The sequence below is a fragment of the Parasteatoda tepidariorum genome, chromosome 11 (genome assembly GCF_982258835.1).
Source record: "Parasteatoda tepidariorum strain Cologne lab strain chromosome 11, Ptep-v5.0, whole genome shotgun sequence".
Taxonomy (NCBI): domain Eukaryota; kingdom Metazoa; phylum Arthropoda; class Arachnida; order Araneae; family Theridiidae; genus Parasteatoda; species Parasteatoda tepidariorum.
Genome location: NC_141765.1, coordinates 80,732,583 through 80,760,280, shown reverse-complemented (window position 1 = coordinate 80,760,280; position 27,698 = coordinate 80,732,583). Strand labels below are relative to the sequence as shown.

Below are 27,698 nucleotides of genomic sequence, written 5' to 3'. Positions count from 1 at the left end.
GAGAAACAATTTCGAAGTAGTTTCAAATAATAGTTGAGACTGTACTTGAAAATATTTTTTTTAACTATGTGTAACTAGATAATCTGTAAAACTATGGTATTTTGACTGTGATTCCAGCAAATTTGGTTTGTGGAGAATTATAGACTTTCACTATCTGCTAAATGTTAAAAGTTAAAGATGCTAAAACTTTCTAGTTATGAATTTTGTGATGTAATGAAAGCCAATCAACTATTTGTGAAGCAATCGTGTCTGAGTAAATATAGTTTAATGTTACAATTCAAGCATTTAAGTAAATTCAAAAATATATCCTGGATTAAACACACAAAAAAGTAAGCTGATTAATGGAAATTATTTAACGTGTAAAAAATAGCATTCTTCTGAAATTATCTAAGTTGATAAGTTCCAACAATTAAAAAGTAATAATTTCAGAATTGTAAAAAGTTTTTAATTTATTCTTTTATTTTAGTTAAATTGGAGACTGTATCTTTACCTGAATGCAACAAAACAATCAATCTTACCTGGGAACACCCACGTGATATTCTAACATCTCCTTCTTTTCCTCATAATTATCCTAATAATATTGAATGCCATTATTATGTATCAGCACCCGTTGGACAAAGGATTACTCTTTCTTTTTCTGATTTTGTCTTAGAAAAAAGTGAAAGGTAAGATTTTATTAAAAGTGCGTTCTTCACATAAAGTATTAACCAAAAAAATTTTTTTCAAAAAAAAAAAATACATTTTTTCAGAACATCTTTAAAGTAGTCTCCATGATCACCTTTCCACCAACTCTTCCCTTAAAAGGGACTCCATGACAGACCGACCAACTGTTCCCTTAATCTAACCCTTTAACTCTCGTTCACTCTCCTGCACTTTTTTCAAAAAGATTATATTTATTTCAATTTTGAAACTTATTTTAGCAAAACAAGACATTTGTATTCATTAAAAATATGAATGTTAATACTTTGTTTTGAAGTGATGCATTTTTTAAAAGTTTGTTAATCAAACTAAAAATCATCAATTCTGCTTAACCATTAATTCTCAATCTTTTTTTTTCAAAAAAGCACTTTTTACATTATTTCAAAGAGTTGTGTAACATACGTTCACTAGGTATTCACTGAAACACATATACGTTTGATCATAATACAGCATACAGGTAGCATTTTTTCTCTACTGAATGAACTCTTTTCCTATAATTTCCAGAACATGAACATACCGAGTGCCCTATATATACAGTGGTGGCCAAAAGTGTGGACACTTTTTGAAAGTTTCATGTTTTTCAACTTTGTGTTCCTGTAGAATATATTAATTTTCACTTAAATACAAAAGTTTATATGTCAAATTGAAGGTAATTTAATGTGAAATTTAATAACAGGAACAGAATTAAAATATCTGTATTACAAAAAAAGTTATGTCTATTTTAGTAGAACAAACAAACATAAATCGTTTTGAATAAAGACGTGTCTTGTAATAAAAGCGTACTAGCCAATCACAAACACTGTTCTTAGGACCAATCAAATGTCTGTAACTACAGTTTAGGTTATTTGGATGGCAAAAGAGTTATCGTTGTGGAAATATTTTGCGGAATGATGCATACTAGTACAATTAAATACATTTAATAGAGTTTTTTAATTTCAAAGTCCTTTCCTTTAATTAAACTAATTTTAAACAATGTCATCAACAAGAAGAACTAATTGGACATCTACAAAAAGAAGCCGAATTGTCATATTGAGAGAAAATGGCATCTCTTATGCTGAAATTGCAAGGCAAGTTAGTGGTTCAGTGACTTGTTCTGGTGTACGAAAGTTCTGTTTACGTAATGAAAAAACGAAATCAGTAGAAAATGAAGCCAAATCAGGCCGAAAAAAATGCACAAGTGCTACCGCCGATAGAAAAATTAAACGGCTATGCCTTCAAGATAGAAAAACTTCATCAGATACCATTAGATGTGAAATGAATGCAGCGGGTATTACAGTAAGTTCAAGAACAATAAGAAGAGGGTTATCAGGATTTGGACTACAAGCTACAATTCCAAGGAAAAACCATATTTAAATCAAAAGCAAAGCGAAAAACGAGTTAAGTGGGCAAAAGAACACATTAAATGGTCAGAAAATCAATGGAAGCAAGTAATCTGGAGCGATGAGAGTAAAATATCGTTCTTTGGTAGTTGAAGCACTTCATCCTGATTGCATTGAAGCAACTACAAAAAACCCAGCAAATGTTATGATTTGGGCATGTATGTCTGCAGAAGGTGTGGACCGAATTCAAGTGATTCTTGGCATCCTGTATGCCAAAAAATACATCGAAACTGTCCGGAAACCAAAATTGATACCTTCCATCCGGGATCTCTTCACCAACAACGCACCATTTATTTTTCAGCAAGATTCAGCTCCATGCCACACAGCAAAAGTATGCAAAGCATGGTTTCAAAGTAAAGGTATAGATATATTACCATGGCGAAGAAAAAGTCCTGATCTCAATCCAATTAAAAATTTGTGGCGACGTTTGAAAATTCTTGCACGAAAAAAACGTCCATCCAATAAAAGACAACTTATTGAAGCTATAATTGATTCTTGGCACCATGTGATAACGAAAGATGAACTTCAAACAGTCGTTCATTCAATGAAAAGAAGCTGGGAAGCTGTCTTAAAAAATAAGGGTTATCCTACTAAGTATTGATTGTGTAAGTATCACTTTAAAAAAATGCAAATCTAAGATAGATCTTACTATTAGTTGCACAACTTTTTTTGTAATACAGATATTGTAATACTGTATTCATTATTAAATTCTACAATAAATTACCTTCAATTTGATATATAAACCTTTGTGTTTAAGTGAAAATTAATATATTCTACAAGCACACAAAGTTGAAAAACATATACATATATATATATATATATATATATATATATATATATATATATATATATATATATATATATATATATATATATATATATATATATATATATATATGCGTGAATGTAAGATGCGATACGGTCAGGCCTTGAAGCATACAAGACCATTAGGATGCATCTCGCTCCACAGTTGCTTTAAAAATCCCAAACTGACTAAACTCAGAGGCTGTCCAACTTGCCGTCCCAAGTGGTCCCAGTTATGTTCGTTTGATGACAAACCTGAGGATCGGGCAGGCCAGGGGATCGGGCAGGCAATATGGTGAAGGCATTCCTGTGGTACCCTTTCTGTGTTTGGCCGAGCATTGAGAAATGGCTACTAAACCTTTTGAATATTTGGCTCCTGGGAGCTCTGACACGTTGCTGCAGGACACACAAGTGGCCGGATGTCACAAACGCATCACTGGTCTGCCACGGTGCTTTGGATCATTATTAGAGGTGATTATGTGTCGTATGTGATTACACCCCATACCATATTCTGAATCCTGAAATTACCTGTATCTCTCAATAATAGTAAAATAATAAATAAACAATAAATTAGGAATCCTGGAGGAAGATAGGGTCAGACATTGGGAGTAGCTCTGGTGGCGACCTTGCAGTTGCTGGCCCGTGGTTGAGGACTCGATCATAGGGGGAAGCGTGGTAGGTCACTGTTGTATCTGTCTGTTTTCCAGGCCACAGTATTTTTCTGATAGATGCCCCCACCGAGGACATAAATTCAGAGCTGTGTGCCGGCGTCCATGTCCATGGCACCTCATACCATCGCACAAGCTGTAGAAACGGTAGAGCAGGATTGATGCTTTCACCACGTAACAATACACTTTCGTACTTGATGGTCCTCACCGCCAAATTAAATCTGGAATTATAACTAAAGACGACCTGCTTCTATTCGGTTGCAGTCCTATCCCGTTGAGAGCGACAGCACATCACGCGGAGGCAAAGGTGGATAGGTGTCAATCCTGTCTACGCTGTACAGACGCCCACTGTTTCTACAGCTTGTATAATGATATGGGGTGCCATCATATGCGACACACACTCAAACCTAATATTGATCCACAGCGCCATGACAAGTCCAGCGGTACGTTCGTGACATCCTTCAGTCACATATGTTGCTATTTATGGCAAGGCACTCAGGAACCATTTTTCTACAAGCAATCCACGACCGCACACACAGCAAGGGTGTCACAAAAATGCCACCGTTTTATTACTTCCCTTCCTTGGCCTTCTTGATCCCTAAATTTGCCACTAAACGAGCATATATAGGCTAAACGAACATAAGTTCAAAAGTTATTCAGACACTTTATTTTTCTTCATGAGGTATACCATTTGAGAAGTTCTTTTGAAATTAAACTTTTTTGTTCTTATTATTGCCCTTGATCTTAAATTTAAAGTGGCGTTTAAGGTGAAAGTTATACCTTAATCGAATGAAAATATGAAAAAGTGTATATCTAAAATTCATTACTTTTAAGCCTACATTAAAAGACCAAAATTTCTAACAAAAAATTCATATTTTTCTTTCTAGTATTATTATTGAGCAGCAAAACTGTATCTATAGTTTGTTTAAAAATCAAAGTAATTGATTGATTCTTTCAGTTGTGAATATGATGTCTTTCTTATAATGGAAGGCAACCAGAAATTACAACGTTGTGGCGACTGGGAAAAGAGAATCAAACTTCTGACGTACATTTCTGTTGGGCATATATTACGTATGAGTTTTTCATCTGATTTTTCACACTCTTTTAAAGGATTCAGAGTTGAGATTTCCCTCTATGAAGGTAATTTTTATGATATAAGAACTAAATACCATATTTCTCTTAAGTTTCATCAGCAACAATAGCTCATATAAAGGTGAGATACAACAAAGTTCATAGTAAAATAATAATAAACATACAATTGTATTATCAATAATAATGACAATAATCGATTTGATTGACTTTTATTGTTATAATAGTTCTTGCTCAATCTTTTAAAAAACTTCAACAAAAATTTTGCAGTTCTCAAAATTTAAAAACGGAAGAAGAAAAATTTTAGAAAATGTTTCTTTAAATGATGATTTTTATTTTATTTCAAATTTAGTGAATCAGCTGTGCGAAGTAACCCTCAATAACGTTTAAGCTAATAATCGGATTTCTATATATATTAACTTGCATTTGTTATTGCTCATAAGATAGTGCATTCGAAATTTTTTATGTACGAGAAAAAATCACATTATCTATGAATAAAGTATATATTTTTTTTCAATGATCTCAAATTTTTGTCCCTTAAAATTCTCTCAATATAGATAAGCCCTAATAGTCTAGTCAGGAAATCAGTCAAAAACTTAACTTAATATTTAAACTTCTGTAAGTTTTGCTACATTAAAGTCGAAGGAATTCAGGCCATTTTTAGCACAACTATAAAACTCGTTCATCAAAAACTAAGTAAAATGTTTTTCTTTTTTCTAATTATTTATCTTTTTTATTTAATTGAAAAATTATCGAAAAAAGTTTAAAGTCGTAGGCACACAATTTTTTCATTATTTTGAGTGTGGAATGACCAAGATGTTAATTAATTATAACTTTCTTCCTCACCTACTAAGAGAAATTCTTTAGTTCTTCATACAAAACTATCTTAACCGTATAAAACTATTTTCACCATTTTTTCTAAAGGGTTTTTTATTTTCAACGGCTGATTTTCTTTTTTTAATATTATTAAAATATTATTCTTTCATATACATTAAAATTTCATTCTGTTATTTTATCGACAAAATTTCAAAACTAGTAACTTCTTATTACTTTTGGTACAGCAACTCAGTAAGTTGTATGGATTGGATATTATTTGCGCTTTTAGGGAGGAAGGCAGGGAAAAAGGACGATATAATATAGATCGGTTAATGTAACAAAAAATGTACTTCTACTTTAAAACGTATGGTAATAAATATTTTTAATGAAAATAATGCTAAACAATTACATTATTATTATACAAATGTTACTTTAAATGACCGAAATTGGTAGTTGTTGACTTCCATCGGTGAATGTCGCGACAATCACATAGTCACTTTGGTAAATGTCCGAAATATATACTAGGTCTAGTTAAGTGCCACTGCCCGGTATGTCCTACATCAGTGTTTTTTAAGGTCAAGTGCAACTGCCCACTATGAATTCAACCGGTACTCCGAACACTGATGTTTTTTCTAATTTATCCTCAGCAGAAATTAAATATCGAATTAGTAATACAATATCAACGAATAAATGAATATCAAATCGAATATAATAAATATTTCGGAATTGCAGACACTCACCAAAGCGACTATGTGATTGCTGATATTCACCAGTGAGTGTCGACATTCTCTTGATTTTGGTCATATATATACACGGTGACCCAATAAGTTCTGATACACTTCCAAATTTTTATTACAATAGTACTAACTATATCATACAGAAAAGTTTTGCCGAAAATTAAAGTACCGATCCTTGAGGTTTTTTTTTTTTTTTTTTTTTTTTTTTTTTTTTTTTTTTTTTTACAATAAAGGCTTTGGAACAATAAGATCTTTAACTTTCTTAACGAGCTTAAGTCTCTTTTCAAATCTATCACATGTGGTGCGCAAGTCTTCCATTAATATTTCCTGGCATATCTTTCGAATTACACGTTTGATTTTGTTAAAATTGGTGATTTTATAATTATTCAGTTGAGAGATCATTTATGATTAAGCAAAATAATCAAGCGGGTTCAGAGCAGGGATGTTGGGTTCCATTCGTCCCCGGACAGATAAATGTTTGCTGCACCACTCCTGAATAACACGCACTGTATGAGAAGGAGCACTATCTTGTTAAAGGCAGAAACATTCTGCCCCATACATACTCTGGGCACTTGAGAGTAAAATATTTCAAAACCCTCAGTTTTATGATATTGAGTTTTGCTTTTTACTCTCTTTTCAATGACAACTTAGGGGAGTTAGCCTCTTTTTTTTCTGAAATAGCCCTTTAAATTTTCATAACGCGGAACCTAATGCTACCTCACAGGGATGTTATCAATCGAAGCCGACGATATTCTATCATTTTGGGGGTGGAGACTTAGCTGTAAACTTAGCGGTAAATATCTCGTCTGAAATTACAAACTCATCCTCAGCGAGCCATACAAGACTCTGAAAGTTAGTGAATTTTATTTCCTCTTCAAGCCTTGCACCAAAAGTCTTTTCTCGAAATGTTGAGCATTGATCCTCTCAATATTTTGAGCTGATCGGTTAGTTCTCTAGTAGATCTTTGTCCGTTTTGACGTATCCTTTTCCTGACCTTTTTCACAGTATTTTCTTGTCCGAATACACCACGGTCTGCCAGATCTTTTAATGTCATAGACCGAGGACAGCTCATTATGCTTTATGATAGCTCTGTAAATAAATCTGCACCCCAGAGATTCCAACTCTCTGAGAGTTCTGCTCAGCTGCTCTCCTTTCATGAATTTATTTACCACAATTTCTCGAAATTTCTTCATTCTACATAGGTGAAAAAATTATGACTGATACAACATTTAAACTTGCAATAGCTCACCTTACAATAAATTGTCTAAAAAGAATTGGGACTACAATTGCAAATATAAAATTTTTTTCCCGTGCTTTAAAATTTTTTTAAGAACCTATTGGTAACTTAAAAGTGCATGAAAACAACCCATTTTTAATAAAAACAAAAGTAAACACTTATTTATACATCGGACATTTAAAAAAGCGCAACAATGAAAACTAAAAAGCACGAACGAAAAAAAGTCCGATATGTCTTAATGCACGATTCCTCAATATGAAAACCGCCGCGCATTTTATCGATTCCGCATTATTGAAACAGAGAAACGAAAAAAAAATTGAGCAAAAGATATTTTACAACACAGATGGTAATAAAACAAAGTTTAATAGCAAAAAAATTACACTTATTTAAATCATTACTTTCCTTAGGAAATGACAAGAAAAATAATTATTTTCTGATAATGACCAGTGATTTCTCGATCATTGCTGTTCCCTGAAAACAATAAACTTCTCATGTATCATGATATGAGATCCTGATACGTCATATTATGACACTTCAAGTATCATGACATCAGTATAATTTTTGTTTCTTAAATTTCAACGACTTCTTAAAAGAACTAACATTAAGAGAAATTATGTATCCGTAAAATAATTTTTATAATTATTGCTTTTTTTAAAGTAAACTATCCTTATGCGTAAAGGACTACTATTAAATAAAATTTAAAAGATCTATACAATGATAAGCCACTGTTTTTTGAAAGGTGAAATTTTCGCATAAAACTGTTACTTTATATTGATTATAGATTAGTAGTTTACAACTTTCTACTCAATAATATTACAATATGCAGAAACCTAAATGGAAATTACCTTATCAAAATGCTCTTGTTTGAACACAAATATGGTTTACAAAATTATATCAACTTGTCTAAAATAATCATTGTTTTCAAAGCATTAAAATTAATATTTATTTACAGACGTTTCCAAACAAAATACTTTGTGCGACAATGAGATGTTCCAATTAAAAAATGAGAGATGTTATTTGGTAGTCAATTATCCAGAAACAAGTTGGATGACAGCTCGCCAGATATGTTCAGAAGCTAAAGCCAAACTAGCTGTTGTTGAAACAGAGGAAGAAGTAACAATTCTTGATAACTTGGTTCGAAGCACTTATGGATATATGTCCGGAGTTGTTTATTGGGTTGGTGCCTATATCACAAGCAATAATACATGGATATGGATTGATGGAAGAACAATCAACTTAAAACGTGAGTCAATTGTTCACGGAATTCTGGTTAACAAAACCATAGTATACGATATTTAAAGCATTCAATTAGTAATTTTCCCCTTGATATAGTAACAGTTTACCGGAAATAACGTTTTTAAAATTATAATTCTTGTTACTGTACATTTAGTAAAAAATAAAAAAACTGATGAGCAAATTTTACCAAATAAATTGTTTCCAAGCCGTACTCTAAGTTATTACGAGAAATTACCAAATTTTAAGACATATAACAAATATTATCAGATAATGTAAAACAATATTTTATTAATAATTTTATCTTATTTTATTATTAATTTTACGGGATGTGTTGTGTGAGGCTGAAGTCGTATTCTTGGCCATAGATGGCGCCACGGAAAAAACAAGAAACTTACGGCTACCTTAAAAATTCGCCTAATTTCAATCGGGCTTACTGATTAGCAAGTGGCATAAGTAACAACATTATTAATTTCACAAAAATCATTATCAAAGCACTTCGGTAAAAATTACCAAGCATTTTGGTGTTCCCATAGAATCAGAAACACGGTAATTTTTGCCAAATTTTTGTTGCTTTGGCCATACTTTTTTCACTTTTTCACAAAGTTTTAAACTAACTGAATTCGTGCTCTTCGTATAGACTAACAAAAAACTAAATAATTAATAATTAGGTATTCATCAACACAAAGAAATCATTCACGAAACTGAAAAGCATATGCCGATACAATTAATAAAGGAATAAAAATTCCAATTTTTTATTTTATTGTTATTTGTTGCCCTTCCTTTACGTTATCATTAAATTAAACAAAGCATGCAGACCAGGATAGCCTTGTTGGTAGGGCGCTGGGCCCATGTCTGAGATTACTTGATATAAAGAATGAAAAATAATTAAAGAACTTGTAATAAGCTCTTTTATTTTCAATAAATGAAGCTGTAAGCTAGTAAACTAGCAAACTAATAAACTAGCAAACATCACTGATATTATCTTTTAAATATTTGAAGACAGAATCGTCTCCAGTTTAATTTACAGTTATGGCTAATGCTATGTCAACGAGAAAAATTTGGTCTGAAACGTCTTTTCCGAACGGATTAGTTGAAATTTTGAATGGTTTTTCAGGGTTGTGGAAAGGGGTTAAAATTCCCGTTTCACTTGCTACTCAAATTTCAAGTCCAAATCACAAATGGTTCTAAAGTTATAAGAAAGACGCACAGACAGACACACAAACTCATCCTTTTATTATTATAAATAATGCTTTCCACTAAAATTATTGTTTGAATTTGCAATTCTAAAACCTTGTATTCAACATTTATTGTATCAATACTGCTATATTTATTTCATTATTACTACAATTGTATTATTATTGTATTATATTATTATATTGTATTACATTATTATTGTATTGTATTATTTATGCGTTGTATTATTACTGCAATGTTATTCTGTCAATTAATAATATATTTTTGTTATTGTTTTAGGCATTTCCCACTCTGATGAGTTTCCTTCATGTTTAGCAATTCAACTACGTGGATCCAATGTTATGCGATGGATTGCTAGAAATTGCAATCATCCGGGTAGATTTATTTGCCAAAAGCCCTCGATCGGTAAAACATTTTTTAAACCATTTGATTCAGCCATAGTTTTTAAGGTCGTCCTACCTATATCAATATGCAAAACCTTACCCATTTCTTAAGTGATATTTCAGAAATCTGATATTTTAATATATGTTACTGCATTGTTTCAGCATTAAAAGTAAAAATAAAAAATTTAATTATTTTTTGATTTAAGGAGCATATCTTCTCATCCGAATTTTTTACTCGGTCCTCGCTAAACTGTTCTAACGTAAAGTGCTCGACTTTGTGAGCAGGTCATTGTGCTACTAAAGCGGAGGAGTCATCCACTCTGCAGAGGATCAAAAATGTGATGGCATGTCTTTGGATCATCCTCATGGATGTTTCCCAGACCGTTGCCAATAGCTCATTGTGATTCGATCCCCGCCGGCCCAAGACTGCCAGAGTAGTAAATGGTGACTGATGCACATTAAATCTGTCGGGGTCAAAAAGTCAACCAAGTTCCCATAACAAAGCAATACCTCTGGAAGTACTGATCCAGGTTATCCCTTGTCTTCTGAATTGGGATCAAAATTACAAGGATAAAGAGTCGAACCTAAGTAGTCGTAAGCCCAGAATTGGGTCGGCTCTTCAACGACGGTAAAATAGCTCATTGTGCAGCTCTAGTGTGACGTAAATAAAATACCTACCTACCTACCGAATTATTTATAATGTCGTTAAAATATATTTCTTTCCTTTTTAAAATTTTCTATAATCTTTAAAAAATTAATTTTTTAGCAAAAACAGTACACTTTGTTAAATTTGGTATTGGTTGCTGCAAATTATTTTAATTCATCAGTTCACATAAAATATAGTTTTAGAAATAGCTAAAAAAAATGGATTTTTAGAAAAAATTTCTCTATCTAGCTTACTTTTATCAAAATTATTCCATCTTGCTTACCAATCTGTTAGCATTAGTGATGGTTTAACTTGTGGTTTGGTTATCTTTAAAGTCAACCAGTGTTGATGCTTTACTGCGATGTCTGTGGCAGACTATCGCGTGATTTACCCTATTAAGTTCAATTTTCAGAAAATTTACATTTAATTGTCCTCTTATAATCTTTTCGGATGCAGAATTTACCGTTTCAAGTGTAGACCTGCAAATTACTCAAGATTTTACAGTGTGTGAGTGCCAGATACTAAGGTTTGCTAATAGGGTTAAGTTCTCTGCTTGGAACATTGTTCTCTTGTTATTAAATCTGACTTTCCATGCTTCAACTATTCCTTTGTCCAGGTATTTCAAGGAAGTTGCTCTGACCAGGTGATTAGTTTTTGAGCCATCTGAGACATAGAATATTCCTTTATATTCAGTTTTATTTCCAATTACATTTTCTTTAAACAATTCAACAACTCGTCAACAATTTCATTAAATTGTCTGCTCATTTCGTACTCTTCCATTAGAGCTTTGCCAAACAGTTTAAGTCAACCTCCTTTAATTAACATTTGGTTTTTAATATTAAGTATTCATTTTGATGTAGATCGAGAATCACCCCAACAGGAAATAGAGTAACTTCACTCGCAGAATAAAAATTTAAAAAGGGAAAAAAATGTCACGCTGAACCTTCAACTGATATATGCATCATATGACTTGGAATATACGATGTTGTATACCAGTTTACTAATCCCGAGAGTATTCCAGATTTTAATGATGGTAACCTTAAGTATTGCCACAGACTGAAATTATCTGATATTGCCATATACAGCTTTATTGAGGATATCCCTCACCTTGGGAATCGAGACGAGGCAGGCCATTCCATGATCTACCCCCTATTATACAGAACCCATTTTCGAGAATATTTTGCAAAGAGAATGGAAGCTTTGTCCCGCTGTAAAATCCAACTCTTTCCAGGAATGGCAGTAACTGGAATTCTGGCATTTTTTGGAAATCGGTAATTTTTCAGCCGGAGAAAACCAGGTTAATCCTTTTTCTTGCCCTCATACAATGCCCCTAGACTATCTTGGTCATCCAAATTTTTTATCCCTCTTATGCTTATGGATAACTTTCAACACGGGATACAGTTTCATTCTCTAATATCGCAAGTTGCTTGTTTTACGTATATGTGGGAAGTACATGAGAGTAGATCAGCAAATATTCTCCAACAGACAACAAAGTTGAGACTTATAAACGGGCAGGGAAAGCTTTGACTAAATTGATTAACTTCTTACCTGGCTTTTTTTCTGGCCAAAGGAAGTTACTGCCGCTGCAGTGAGATTTGGCAACCAAGTTGGATTTTCCAGTAAGTCAACATCTCTATTCACATTGCAAAATCTTCATGGAAATAGGTTTTGGATAAAAAAAGAAAAACATGTAATTGTATGGTATAGCTTTCCCTTGATCTCAATCTCCACGAAAACGTGAAGATGTATCCTCAATAGGACTGTATTTTCCAATAGTAGGTAATTTAAGTTTACGGAACTGAAAGCTATCATAGATTAAACATCATATAATTCAAAACATTTATAAATATGGTAGATAGATTGGCTATTAACAGTAGTAGTTTTATTTCAGTGCGATTCCTTTATTCTCGCTTTTTAAATATTCGATTTCTTTTTCTTTGTCCAAGTGGGATACGAAGTGAATCACTTGTCGTAAATATGTATTTGTATATATACTCTAAGAAAAACTGGTTCAACGTTGAACAATACTATCGGTATCTTAGAACATGGTGTAGCACAAATTTTCTTTGACCTTAATAAGAAGTAAAATCAAATAATGTTTCCGTCAAAGTGGAGCCATATTATCATGTAATCAGGTTTTAAAAGTACGATAATATAGTTCATCAGATAATAATGAATATTGAAAACTTTTAAGCAGTAAATAAGCCATGTTTTTCAACCGAACTCTGATTAACTAATTTAAAAACATATGAGTAACATTTGCTATTTTTTTTATATAATAACAAAACTGCAATTCATTTTTGAAGCTGTCTTAAAGGTCCTAACTTTATGCTTTGGTTCATATAAAAAGTTAATTGAAGAGCTTAGTGAAAGAAAAATCTAAGGGATATTTTAGAAGAAAAATTTTAAGTTCTGGATATCTTGTTTTAGTCCTATTTATCAATGCAACATTATCTTAATATGCCAAAATCTATAAAATTCGTAAAATGAAAGTGTTTACAAAGCTTCCAATTTGCTCTTCATTAAAGAAAAAGCTTGAGAAAAGAAACTTCGTATGAACACTGTATGAACATTGAACATCCATATTAATTATGGAAATCTAATTTTTCATTCATTTTTAGTTTTACCTGATGGATTGAACAAAAGTGTAAGTGAAACGAGAGGCAATTTAACATCTGTTAATTATCCATCGAATTACCTCAACAATTTGAATTACATTGTCGAAATCATTGGTCCACCAAATTCCCGTGTTGTGCTAACTTTCCACCACTTTGATCTTGAATGGCAAGAAGATTGCCTGTACGACTATCTTATTCTAAAAACTGACTTAAATGAAGAAGGGAACCGAGTATGTGGAGAACAACTAGAAAAGAAGTAAGTTCTTTCATATGAAACAAAGTTTAAGTTAAAATAAAGTTTTAAATGCCAATTTTATTGGAGAATCTTTAACAAATAAATAACCAAAATATGATTAAATAACGCATTGTTTGATTTCAGAAAAAAAAACTCTATTCATTGGTAGTCCGTAAAATTACCAATGATTTACAACTCAATTTAAGCAAAATGAAGAGGGGTCAATTTCCAGCATTTTGTTTCGGCAAGCACTGTGTTCGTTGTTAATTCTCGAGAGCGCTTCAGACTCCTCTTCCAAAGAAGTTTTTTGTGTAAAGAAACTTTAGGCCATATTAATGAAAATGGGAAGAAAAATTTTCCCGAATGGATCCCTAGTCATGTTGGAGTTCATGACAACAGGAGGCGAATTAACTTGCAAAGTCACCCTTATATTTGTTACATGTGCTAACTTTGCCACATGTGCATGTGCTAACTAAAGATTTTCCTTTAGTCTAGAAAAACTCTGGATCTGAGATCAAAACTGAATTTAAGGTCATCTGGAAACTCCAAAATAATGATATTGTTGTCCGGAAAAGTTGGTAGTGTCTTTTAAAAGATAAAAACAGGATTTACCATGGAAAGATCCTGTTGTCTTACACGATTACCTCCAGTAGCTTCTCAATAGAATAAGTCTTCGGAACTGCTTCAAAATGCGTGATTATTAAAAAGGCTCGATAGCTCGTTTAAGAAAATGGACAGAACTCAAAATGCATATTTAAGAAAATGGACATAGCTATTTAAAAAAAATGGATTTTGATTCCGTTTCCGAACTTCTATTATGAAAATTGTTTTTGAGGAATAAACTAATGAATCCGAATTCGTAATGTGTTACGTTCATTTGCCTAGATCATATAGTACATTTTTTTTAAAAAATTTGTCTTTTTTGAAAGGATATTAAAAGTCAACAGTTCTTTTTAGAAAATTATCACAGATCCTATGAATATATAATATATAATAGATATTAGATTGACGTTGCACGTATTTATATTTTTATATTACCTCTTTATCGTTCAGTGTACTTACTGAATACGCTATTAAAAATACATCTGTAATGTACCTGACCCCGAAGTCTGAGACTCTGCCCCCCTTAATGATTATGCTTAGTGTTAAAAAAATAAGGAAAATAAAGTGCGAAATTCCTCGTTTAGTTGCTTAATTTGAGTTGAACATTGATAAGGCGAATTTTTTCTTTGTCCATTTTCTTAAAAAACACATTTCGAGCTGTGTCCAAGATTAAAACTCACGGACGAATTTAAAAAATTTCTCTCTCATGTCCTATGTAAGGGGATAATTCTATGAAAAGGCGTTATTCCGAAGTTTAAAAAATTATTCCGAAAGTAGTTAATTTATTTTCACTGAATTTAAAAACATCAAATCTTTATCAAATTCCACTGCTGAACAGATAAAAAAAATATAAAACAATATTTCTTGCGGCATGTCAGATTTCCAACTGAAATATTTGCATGGGCGTTTGTTAATTTATTTTGTCATCTGACTAATCGACATTGTTGCTTCAAATGGTGGTTATTTTGACAACAAGGTTTTATAACTTTTTTCTATTATCATTGACATATGCTGAAGAATTTTTAAACTAATTTCGAAACTTCGTGAAAAGAAATTCTCCAGTTTTAATCGGACTAAAAAGCAAGCCAAATATTTCTATCTTCATCAGCTTTTGTTGAATTGCTTTTGAGAATCACTATTTTAAATAAACAAGTTCTAAAAATGAATTTTTGAAATTAAAAAAAATCATTTTTTTAATATTTTATAATTATTTTTAATATATATGCTTTTTAAGGCTGTAGATTTAGGTATTTCGTTATAATCTTGATTAGTGATATCGAAGAATTTACTTTTGGACAATGGTTGGTTGGTGTCGTATCCTCTATAGAATCATATTTCATGGTGTGCTTGAATAGTTTTTGTTATTTCTATGGCATTAAAAGAATACAAATCCTCTTCTGTGGGGTAGTTTAAGAGGTCTGCCTGCAGCGACTGCAGGGCAGTTAAAAACATGATATGGTGTCAGTTCCACATTAAGACAGTTGCCACAGTTTTGATATTTTCTAGTCTTATCTGTAGAAATTTTCATGTTTTTATGATGTTTTGTTCTTAGTCTGATGAGAGTAGTGGCTGTCTTCCTATCGATGTCAAGATTAGTTATTTGATCGTGGGCTTTGATTTTTAAAGGGGTGAATAGTCTTGACTTTGCATAAGCATTTGCATCTGCCAACGTGGTTGGGATTGAGTTTTGATTTAGATCTCTGGCATTTTTAGCCAAGGAATCAGCTATTTCATTAAACTCTAGGTTCACATGGGCGGGAATCCACTGCAAGAAGCAATTTTTCCGGAGGCGCTGAAGTTGTCCAAGTTGTTCTATGATATTCAGGACAAGGCTTGAGGTACCTTTGCTGAGGGCCTGTAAGGCAGACCTGCAGTCGCTGAAGATGGTGATACCACTAAGCTGCTCCGAAGGTTCAAGATTGATGTACGTTTCGATAGCCGTAGAAATGGCTATCAATTCTGCTGTAAAATTAGATGCGATTTTTCCAGCACCAGTTGCGAATTCTCGTCTTTGATCATCAGGAAGGAGCAGTACCACTCCCGCACCTCCGTTGGTGAAGGTGGAGTCAGAAGATCCATCAGTAAAAGCCCTGACATGCTTTTGGACAATGATTTCCTTCATTATTTTATAAGTTCACTATTATATTCGGCAGAACTTTTTTTAAGTTATCTAAATTAACAGAAACTCATAATTGAAAGAAATTCAAAACTCAGTTAATCTAAAGTTACTTATAAAAAATCAAATTGATAAAAAAAAAACTAAATCTTTTCAAAGCTTTTTTAAGAAATTGTTCAAAATACTAGTTAAGTAAAGTATATTTCGATCAACAAATCAGCTTATTAAGAAGAATTTTTTAGTTTATTTATTTAAAGAATATTAAAGAATACAATTTTTTGTCACTTCTTTCCTAGCAAAATTTGCGTTCCATCATTGGAATCAAATAAATATCTATGGCAAGTATGAACATAAATACTATGTCATAGTGAAAATGTAAATGCTATCACTATGACATAGTATTTATGTACTTACTTGCCATATTTTAACATTAACCAATATGAAAACAATAACTTTGACTTTATTGCCCCTTCATGTGATAATCAAAATCTATTTTAGGGAATTCATGTCACCCACAAATAAAGTCTATTTAAACTTTCATTCTGATTCCTCGATTACAACATCTGGTTATGCAGCTTCTTGGGAAATAGTTGATGTTTCTGCCTGTTTGAATCGGAGGCTACTAGTTTTAGAAAAAACTTATATCAGCAGTTTAAGATATCCACGAACATATCTGGGAGGTCATGAATGTAGACTTACCCTCATTGCACCTGATCCAACGAAGCGACTTCTGTTAACTATAGTAGACTTAGAGATGAGAATTCAAGACAAACTAGAGGTATTGTGAAATCTTCATTGCACTTGTGTGTCATTAAAAATGGTGGCAGCTACTTTATACAAAAAATGTAATTAAGCATGGTGCAGTTAAACACCGAATACTTTCCTTTACTCTTCATTTGATGTAAAGTAGTTGCCATTATTTTTGGGGCTCAGAAACACTAAAATTTATCGATGCACATGAGAATCAGTAAAGTTATTTTTACGATGAAGTAAGAATCATTAATTTGAGATATATTTACTCACTAATTCTTCAAATAAGATTAGTTTACAGTTTAGTAATTAGTACAATAATTTATTAAGATAGTTATTATTTTGGCTTTTTAAGCTTAAGATAGTATTGTTTCGTTTCATTTGTTAATTTAGTACTTTAATATTTACGAAAAACTGAAGGAAAATAATAATGATAAGCTTCAAATAATTTCGAAAAGAAGTTCGAATGATACAAATAAGACGGTAAAGAGGTTAGTGCTCTCAATTGAAGAAGCTGATGATGACTAGAAAACTTATCATTCATACAGTTTTCATTCCATGCTTCTTTTCCTAACTGAGTTTTTATTGATCGATAAGCAGCTCTAGGCTTCATGCTTTTGACAAAATTCTTATCCTCAAAAAAGAGAAAATAGTAATTTTTTCAATGTGAGGAAATCTTAGCTCTTAGAATCGCTCAGGAAACGAAATTGACGAAAATTTCATGAATTTTGAAGGAAAAAAAATTTCAAAATTTTCGCCTCTTTTTTTTGTCTATTGTTTAAATAGATCGAAATAACTCATAAAAATTGTTGTCATAACGACGCAAAAAATGTGTACTGATATTTAATAAGCAAATAACTTAGAAGTAAACTCATAATTTGCAATATTTCTTTGACAGATAGGCTTAGATGAAACGAAGAGAGTCCATCTAAGTGGAGATGATCTATTACCTGGAACTCAATTAATGACTTATGGAAATGAAGCTCGTCTTGTTTTTCATACTCTTCAAACACCTACAATCACAAGTATCACTTACAGAGGATATAATATCACAGTTGAAAGTTGTAAGTTCAATTATTATAATATGCTCGTCATAAAATTATTCACATTGGAGGATCCATTATAATTAAGAGTTCTCCTCTTCACTTCCTCCCCTCTAAAACGAACGATTGTATTTTCCTATGACTTCTAATCTGAAAAATTACTTTGAAAATTAAAGCGTTTTTTTTTTTTGTTTATTACATTTAGATTGCTAGAATATGTCAAACAATAAAATAAAGCTACTGTTTGCTTAAGATTTAATTTTAATTTTAAACATCTAAAAACAATTTTTTTAAAAAATGTTTTTTGGATATGTTGACTCAGTTAACAGTATGAATGTCCAAAATTCGGCCCTTATCGTTAGAAAAAGAATTTTGTAAGATATTTGTAAATAATTTTTGCAGTAATTGATGCTAATTCCTATCACTAGTCAGTATTATTAGAGAGTATCGTAGGACGAGAAAACCGTATCAATAGAGCAAAAGTTACAACTTAATTCCGGATCTAAAATTGTCCTTAAAAATAGCGAAAAAAGTTCTAAAAGTACCAAAAATGTCCTTACAATAAAAACAAACTCCCCTGTTATTAAATGCACGTTTAAATTTGAAAGTTTTCTTTTATGAAATTTTATCTAATGAATAATATTACAACATGTATAATAAAATGAACAAAGGTATAATTTTCATTAAACTTTGAAATTAATGTTAACTCTACAGGAAATTTTGAGAGTTTCTGTGAAAAAAGTAACAGAAATTTCTGTTTAATTTGACAAAATTATGCATAAAATTGCATGCAATGTAGTCAAGGCCGAACTCAAAGAGAGACAATTGTCTTGAGACTTAGGATTGCTGAAGGTCGGATCAAAATTCCCTACAAAAATATAGTACTTATTAATCCTTTTTTTTTTTCGAAAAAAAAAGAAGAAAATTGCAAAAAATATCTTTAAATCTGTACAAAATGCCGGTCTTACCCCAAGAGCAGAGGTTATCGGTACAAAACACAGATTCCTTATTGTTTGTTAGGGTATGAATCTTAAGTAAATGTATAATAAGATGAACAAACTTTTATAACTCTAATGACCACTAAATAAGGATAAGTTAAAAACAAGAGGACAGAGTTAATCTAGTAAAACAAAGTGGAGCCGTGAATTAATGAACCACAAGACGCTAATATAGGGAGTCTTTCTTTGATAGTAAAGTGATAATTCAGAGATTGTCCACTATTTTCCACACAATCCAGTCCTACCTCCACAATATAAATCAGTTAAATGTCAATGTAGGTAACAAAATCATTGCAATCAGTCAATATCCTCTTCTAAGAATAAATTAAAGAATGAATCATGATCAATGCTTTCCGTAAAGAAATTGTTCTGGCCTGTTATAATTGTAAAATTATCCCTTTATAACATATATGGACATTAAGGTAACACAAAAGATCGTAGTAGGTATGATCGTAGTAGGATTTTACTTCGTTTTTTTTTCTCAACATGATTAAATAAACAGCATCTTCTTCCACCCTGCCTAATCTCCTGTGTGCAAGAACTCTAGACGCTCTCCCTCTTTATATATATATATATATATATATATATATATATATATATATATATATATATATATACAGCTATGCAGCTTTATTGCTTTTACGCGACTGAAACCGGTTTGCACTTGTTTACGTTCGTGTATCAATTGGTTAACATTTGTTACGCAATACGCTAAAAGTAAATACAAATAGGAAATACATAAAATATCTCTTAAATAAAAACCCATTACATGTATGTTTAAATATAAAAGTATCGCATATAAACTCGTGCAAAAAATACAATTATTAAAATACTACAGTGCGTCTAATAATTTGGTCTAATTATTATAATATACTAATATAATACCTGATATCTGACTCGTCTAATGTATCCAATCGTTGAATTTATATTACAGATTGCCTAGTTTAACAAATTGATGCACGAACGTAAACAAGTGCAAACCGGTATCAGTCTCGTAAAAACAATAAAGCTGCATAGTATCACCTGATAATTAAAATTTTACGTAGAATCTCATAGTGTGTCTAATAATTTGGCCAAGGTCTGTATAAAGTTATGTTATCGTCAATGACACGAAATCAAGAGAATGTCGACTTTCACCGGTGAATGTCAACAATCACATAGTCGCTTTGGCGAATGTCCGAATGTCTGTTATATCCAATTTGATATTAATTTATTCGTTGATATTATTATATTTATTCCATGTTTTAATATCTGATGAGGATAGACTAGGAGAAACATCAGTGTTCGGAGTACCAGTTAAATGCATCACGGGTAATGGCACTTGACCTTAAAAAACATTGCTGTAGGGCATACCGGACAAATGTATACCACTTAACTAGAGCAAGTATATATTTTGGACATTTGCGATAGGATATCGACTATGTAATTGTCTACATTCACCAGTGGAAGTCATCAAACACCCATTTCGGTCATCCACAGAAACACACACACACACACACACACACACACACATATATATATATATATATATATATATATATATATATATATATATATATATATATATATATATATATATATATATATATATATATATATATATATAATCTTTCAGTGATGGAGATGATGTTCATCTTTCTCCTAGAAGGTGTAAAGCATTATGTAGTATAACTCAGTCAAAATATATAAAAGATGTAAAAATGATCAAATAATTATAAAAGTTTCAAAATATGTCCCAAAATTTTAACAAAAATACCCGAAAGATTCCAAAAATATCTAAAAGAATAAAGAAAAATTTAAATATCTGAAAAATACCTTAAAAAGTATTTTTAAAAAAATGTCCTGAAAGAGTGAAAGTGTCCAGAAGAGACAAATAAATGCGAATGTCATCTAAATCAGAGCTTTAGTTATAAAGATGCCCTATTTTATTTTTATTTTTTTGCTAAATTGTTAAAAATAAGTGTTTTTTATGCCTCAGTTCACTCTTTTATTTCAGGGATTGAGAGAACACTGGAAAGCAATTTATATCTTAATCCAAGAAAAAGAGGCAGAATTTACAGTATGAATTTCAATTTTCCTCAGCCAACTGAATTAAACTATAGTCAAAGGTTACTGGCACCTATAGGTTATAAAATTCATTTAAAATTACTCAATTTCACTCATCAAGTACCATCAACATGCGAGGGAAGTGGTGTTCTTATTCAAGATAATTATGCTGTCATTAAGACTCTCATGATCTGGAGTCCTTGTCGTCCCTCTAATTTAGGCAATGGAATTTGGTCAGTGCTTCATTTGCTCAAAATTATATCTTGGAATCATGACAATAGCTTGCCTTCTTATTTTTTTGAATATTCAGTGGAGAAAGGTGAGTTTACTCAGCAATGATATATTTGTGTAATTTTCTTTTTCGATGAAACTTTATGGGGCATTGAAAATATGCACTAGATATAAGAATATACCATCATATCTACGATGTAAATACCTCCAGTGTAGTGTAAATACTTTTACATAATGCAATGTAAATACCTAAATCATATCTCCAATGTAATGTAAGTAGTACCTTAATACTTCTTAAACTCTACTTAGGAAAATAATTTTCAAAGTGTGTCACCGTGGCACCCACCAGAGGTATTGAGAGAGTGCCTTTCCACGCACTTGGAAATCCAATTAATTAAGAATCATTATTTTGATTTTGTTATTTCTTTTTTATTTTGAATAATTATAAATGTATCATTCAGTTGCAAAACCGGTTGTCTCCTCAAATTTTGAAAATGCGTTTTTACGATTTTTAAGCTCAAAATTAACTTTTCCATTCTGCAAAATCTGCCAAGTGATTGTAAATCCGAGCATTTCCATATTCACCTAACTTCATTTATGTATATATATTGCATAAGTAATAATTTAAAGATCTATTTAATGCTTAACCAGAGGTACAACCAGTTAAAAATCACATTAGTCTTTAATTAAGGTGATCATTCACCATACTTTTCCTGAAAAAGCTATTTCTCAGTACTTAATTATTTACAAATAGTAATTATCTTTTCACTTGTAATTGTTTTTCATCATTCAATCTAATTTTTTCGCCTATTGCTCTTATAATTATGATTCTTGACTTAAGAAGTTCATTTTGTTTATATTACAACGTACAAAAATCATGTTATTTTTGTAACAATTCTTCAGCAAAACAAAACAAGCATGATCAATGGAATATTTATTAAGTTATAACCATTAAAATGACAAGGAAAAAAAAACTAATTTTTACACAAAACAATTTGTATCGAGTTTGCTCAGTAATTATTTTTTTTTGTTGATTATCATTAACAATTTTCTATTCTATTTGCTTTTTCTTAATAATTTAATTTAATTTATCATTCTATGATGTATCTGCAATAAAAATTTTCTTCGTTATTGCTTATTTAAATTAAAATATGTCAGACTGTTTTGTTTGTAATTTTCTAACTAGTTTCTCATTAATTACTCTAAAAAAATTTCAGACGATCAATATTTGAATACAACTAGAAGATTGGTATCTAGTTCAATCGATTCCTGCTATCCAAATCCTTGTCAACATGGTGGTCAATGTATTAGAAATGGAACTTCTTATAAATGTCATTGCTTCGCATATTACACGGGTGAGAAGTTTTTGTTTGATGTGATAAAAATTGAAAATGACAGTACTTAAAAGAAATATTCAATAGATTGTATGAGGTTTGTTTTTTAAGTATGAAAATAAAAACCCAATGAAAGCAAATTTATTTTCAGATTCTACATACGTTTCTCTTTTTTTTTCAGCATAGCTGCCAAGTTTGTTTAAACACTTATCATACCACCTTATAACTAGATTTAGAATACCTTCTTCATACAAACTTGACACCTACTTCGCTAACCAAGAGGTCACAGCCTTTTTCACGTATTCGTCATACTTGTAGTGATTACCGCCAAAATTATGTTTGAAATATCGGAAAAGATGAAGATCACTCAGCGTAAGATCTAGACTGTAGGGAGGGATGGTCGAAAACTTCCCAACCAAAAGAGTCCAATAAAGCGGGGATCTGAGCTGTAGAGACAGTTATTGTCATAGAGTAGCAAAATTCTCTGTCAGCATAGCAGGGAATTTGGAAAAAAAATTTCAGTTAAAGCTTTTTGAAAGTTTCTCGCGGAGATCGTCAACGGAAATTATTTTTTCTGTTTGTCGAGCATTAACGAAACGCCGCATCTAAAGCATATAATAACGTAAATTATAAGTAAAACACCTTAAAATATCAATTAAAAAAGCACATAAAAAAGACAATAAGAGCGGAATATTTTTTTGTCACTCATTTTTCCTCATAAAACAGCAAACGAGAAGAAAAAATTAAACGTGCTAGCTTCAATATTCAGAAAGTTTTCTGTGTTAGCATCTGATTTACTTTGGTTTTTTGCCAAGTCAGTCCGAACTGGTAATTTGAATAGCTTAAGAAAAAGAAAGGGCAGGAACTGAAGTAGAAAGGGCAGAATTCGCTGAGTATTTATTTCTGAAAAAATTAACTAAGACGACTGGGAAGTTGCAAGTTACCCACAAGCGTGTTAAATTTATTGTTTATTTTATGTCTGCTTATGTTAGGATGGTAAACTGTGTAAAGCTAAGCACAGATGGCGCTACTGGTTAAAATTCGTCGTAAGACGTCATACTACCTCCTATTGATTTTTACGCCTAAACTTGAAAAAAGGTGCCATCAAATATTATTATACTTGCAGTGTTTATAATATAACTCGTTTTTTAAATTTAAATTTCAACGAAACAAGCAACATAAGGATTTTGAAAACTTTGTAAGCATGCTATGCGTTGCTGCCAAAAAAATAAAGGTTAAATTTTGCACAAATATGGCCAAATAAGGGATAACACTCAAAACATAACAAACCTTACATTTTATTTATGCTGTGCTATTAATTTTTTGAAATTTATTTTAGTTTCATAACTAGTTAAAATTTATAAATATCGGGAAATTTTTATGAATGGTAAAATTACGAGCAAATTTAAGCATGAATCCCATTAATAAAATTTCCTAAAATATTAACCATGTTCGCCTTGTAAGCATAACATTCGCGGATGGATACCTTGGACGAATTTCTTCCGGTTTTAGGAAACTTGTTTAGATTTCGTCAAACATACATGCTTTTTTTTAATTTTGAGTAAATCTTTAAGGAAACTCTCAGCTTACACACGACTGGGCTTCTATTCGGAAAGGTATATTATGCAGATTTTTCTTATATGGCGGTTAAGCTCATCTCTTGAGACTTCAGGTATCCATATTGGGCCACAACTTTAAAGCTAATTATTTCTTTATTCAACTACTTAGGAGCTACCTTATTAAAAAATTATTAATATGAATAGTTGGGGTACTTAATTTCAATGCAGTATTTAAGCAAAGTGTCAAATTAATTCGACTGATCATAGTTGGTTAGTTGAAAGTTCATTTAGACCAGTTCTTAAATAGGTGAATACGGGATTAATTAGGGGAGAGCCAGAACTTGTATTAAAAGTTGTTTGATTGTAAAAGGAAAATCTCAGATATCCATATTGGGATATCTATATATGATACCCAATATGGATATCTGAAATATATCCCCTAACCTGATGTCAGCCACCATTTTCAATTGACTAGGGATATCAAATAGGGGTGTAATTAAAACTATTAATTCCTGTGTATTTTTACCTTTGAATCGAATGAGATCAAAGTTAAATTGATAGTTTAGAAGTTATAATAGCTTTATGAAATTGAAGAACATTTTAGTTTTTTTTCTTCTCCTTTTGCTATTCCTCTTACACTGACATTGATATCAAGACAAATTAGTTATGATTTTCTGTGTATTTCTTTTTTCTGCTTAATCGAATGAAATCAAGTCGATAAAGGTTTTTAAGTTATGATGGTTTTGCACCTAAATAAATCGAAGCCAAGCATTTAACTTTTTTTAAACAAACCCCATATAACTTCTGAACTAAGGAATTTGTCAATTTTTTTTAATTATCTTTCGAAAAGCGAAAAAAAAAATACTTTAATATGTGCGTAAAAATGTCTCAAATCAAACAGTTTACATTTTTAGGCGTAACTCTTATAATTTCTAACTTATTTATCTTATTTAATTTTGAGTAAAAATACCAAAATCAAAAATATTACTCTATTTACACATAGCCCTTACAGTTTCTAAAATATTAACCTTATCAACTTGTTTTAGATCTTATTACATTTAGCTTAAAGTACATGTAAATACGTGTGCAGGACGATCAATTTACTCTTCTTATATGTAGCTCTTGCATTTCTATGAACTATCAATCTTATTGTATTGTGTTTGTTTTCAGTTGCGTAAAAAAATATCTATGCAAATATGTGTGCGCTAGTGAAATAATTGAGCTTATGCGTATTAAAATTCTTCTAAATAAGATAAAAATGCTTAAGTTCCATTTCTCTTCAGCCATTTTAGGTGTGAGGCAAATATTCGTAATAGATTAAAACATGTAGATTTCCGCATTAGTCATCTAATATTGATCTTCTAATTATTAAAGATATTTGAGGAAGAAAGTATTTTGATTTCAGGCTTATTTTGCCACCTAACTTGGTGTGATTTGAATATCTGTGGAGAAAACGGTTTTTGTAATCTCACCTCTAATGGCTGGAAGTGTGATTGTTTACCTGGATATGAGGGAAAGAAATGCCAAATGACAATCAATCCTTGCTCACCTAATCCATGTCAATCAAATGGTATTTGTAGTATTCGGAATGGAAGCTTTTTCTGTCGCTGCATTCAAGACTTTGAAGGTACCATATTATCACATATCTATTGAACTTGACGTTTCCATTGAATATAGAATTCAATTCTTATTTTCAGGTTCTCATTGTGAGAAAATTGTGATGCGAATTCCATATCGACCTCTCAGCCAGCGTATGCTAGAAGAGCCTTTCTGGTTAGGCCTTATAACAGTGTTTAGTGTTTTGCTTATCATCCTTTGTGTTTATTGCATAAAAAGAAAATTCGCTGATAAAATTGAAAAGTTCTTAGCTGAAGAAATTGAAAGAAGCAAATATCGTAAGTATTTTATTTGATGAGTAGAATCACTATTCAATGCAAGTATTTCGATTAGGAAGAAATAATGGGAAGATAGGGAACATTATAAGGATTTAGAATTGCATGAACCGTTGTTCATGCACATTGGAATCTTGATTTCATATCTTGATTTCATATTAAAAATATTTACTATTATTATTGTTAAAAACATTTACTTTTCATCGCAATCATTTTTAAAAATTGAATTCAATAAAACTTAGAAATAGCTGTTTAATCTCATTTTATTCATTTGGTGGACAACAAATTGAGAAGTAATATGCATAATAAACTATATGTATATAATAAATAAACTAATTACTTGGAATTCTAATGTTTCTAAGAACAACTATTTAAATACCATTTTTAATCAAATCAATAAAATTAAAAGAATATGTAGTAATGCTTATTTATCCAAAAAACAAATAGACGAACTCTTTCAAAATTTGATGAAAAACAATGGATACCCAACTAAATTCTATATAAAATCATTGAGTTAATTGTATATTATTGAAAATAAATTTACTGAAAAACTTCTTCGTTAATTTATGTAATTTTTACCATGTACAAAGCCATTTGGGCAAATCCGTAGCTAAAATTATGTGCAAAACAGGCGATTCATGTTTCTTTCTATTTTTCTTCTTAAATAAAAGTTAATTTTCTAAAATTACTAATTGTCAACTTCTTTAAATTTTCCAGTATAATATTACCTTGCGCACATCCATTTTCGGGCCTATCCTTGGTAACTAACAAATCAAACGCACTTCAGTACTGCAGTAAGAACGCACTATAAAACAAAACCCCTCTTCGCTTTTACCTCAATTTGCGCTTCTGTTTTCATATTTTGTAATCTGGCAATTTTGTTACGAAAATATTTTAAATCATTCTTGAAAAATTTCCCGTTCATGCAAGTTCATTAGAATTCGTTACTCGCTTTATAGATTTCGTTTTATATTTTATTCTGTTTTTTCTGTATATTTCCTTTTCTGTTTTTACGTGATATTTTTACTTAACGTGTTCTATTTTATTTGATGTAATTTTTTTAGTGCTCCTCACACTACTGTATTGATATACACTGGTTATCATAAATTAAGGAAAATTCACAAAAATCGCGATAACTCAAGAAATTACACATGGAATTTTATGAAACTTACCCACAATATACAACACATAGTAAGGTATTAAACAACATAAAAAGAAATTATCAGACATTAATAGTAGTATAGAAATTAGCACATGTATAAAATAAACAAATTGGAAGTATCGGTTTGCAATAGAAAAAGTACCTTTAATATGGAATATGATTGCCTCTAGAAGCAATACAGCACAAACAGCGATGTGTGATGCTTTCAATTATGCGGTCTATC

The 27,698-nt window shown here is 31.1% G+C and overlaps 1 protein-coding gene across 4 annotated transcripts in view; it reads left to right on the top strand.

The window, feature by feature from the left end:
- Positions 1-27,698, top strand: part of LOC107455837 (uncharacterized) — a 106,782-nt gene that overhangs the window by 62,196 nt on the left and 16,888 nt on the right. For all 4 annotated transcript variants that reach the window (XM_043044692.2, XM_071187658.2, XM_043044697.2 and 1 more), the window contains exons 11-21: positions 467-665; positions 4,509-4,690; positions 8,382-8,672; positions 10,139-10,264; positions 13,510-13,762; positions 16,959-17,238; positions 18,109-18,274; positions 21,248-21,616; positions 22,746-22,883; positions 25,827-26,048; positions 26,119-26,316. In XM_043044692.2, the coding sequence (XP_042900626.1) occupies positions 467-665; positions 4,509-4,690; positions 8,382-8,672; positions 10,139-10,264; positions 13,510-13,762; positions 16,959-17,238; positions 18,109-18,274; positions 21,248-21,616; positions 22,746-22,883; positions 25,827-26,048; positions 26,119-26,316 (2,424 nt within the window). The remainder of the gene's footprint in view (positions 1-466; positions 666-4,508; positions 4,691-8,381; positions 8,673-10,138; positions 10,265-13,509; positions 13,763-16,958; positions 17,239-18,108; positions 18,275-21,247; positions 21,617-22,745; positions 22,884-25,826; positions 26,049-26,118; positions 26,317-27,698) is intronic.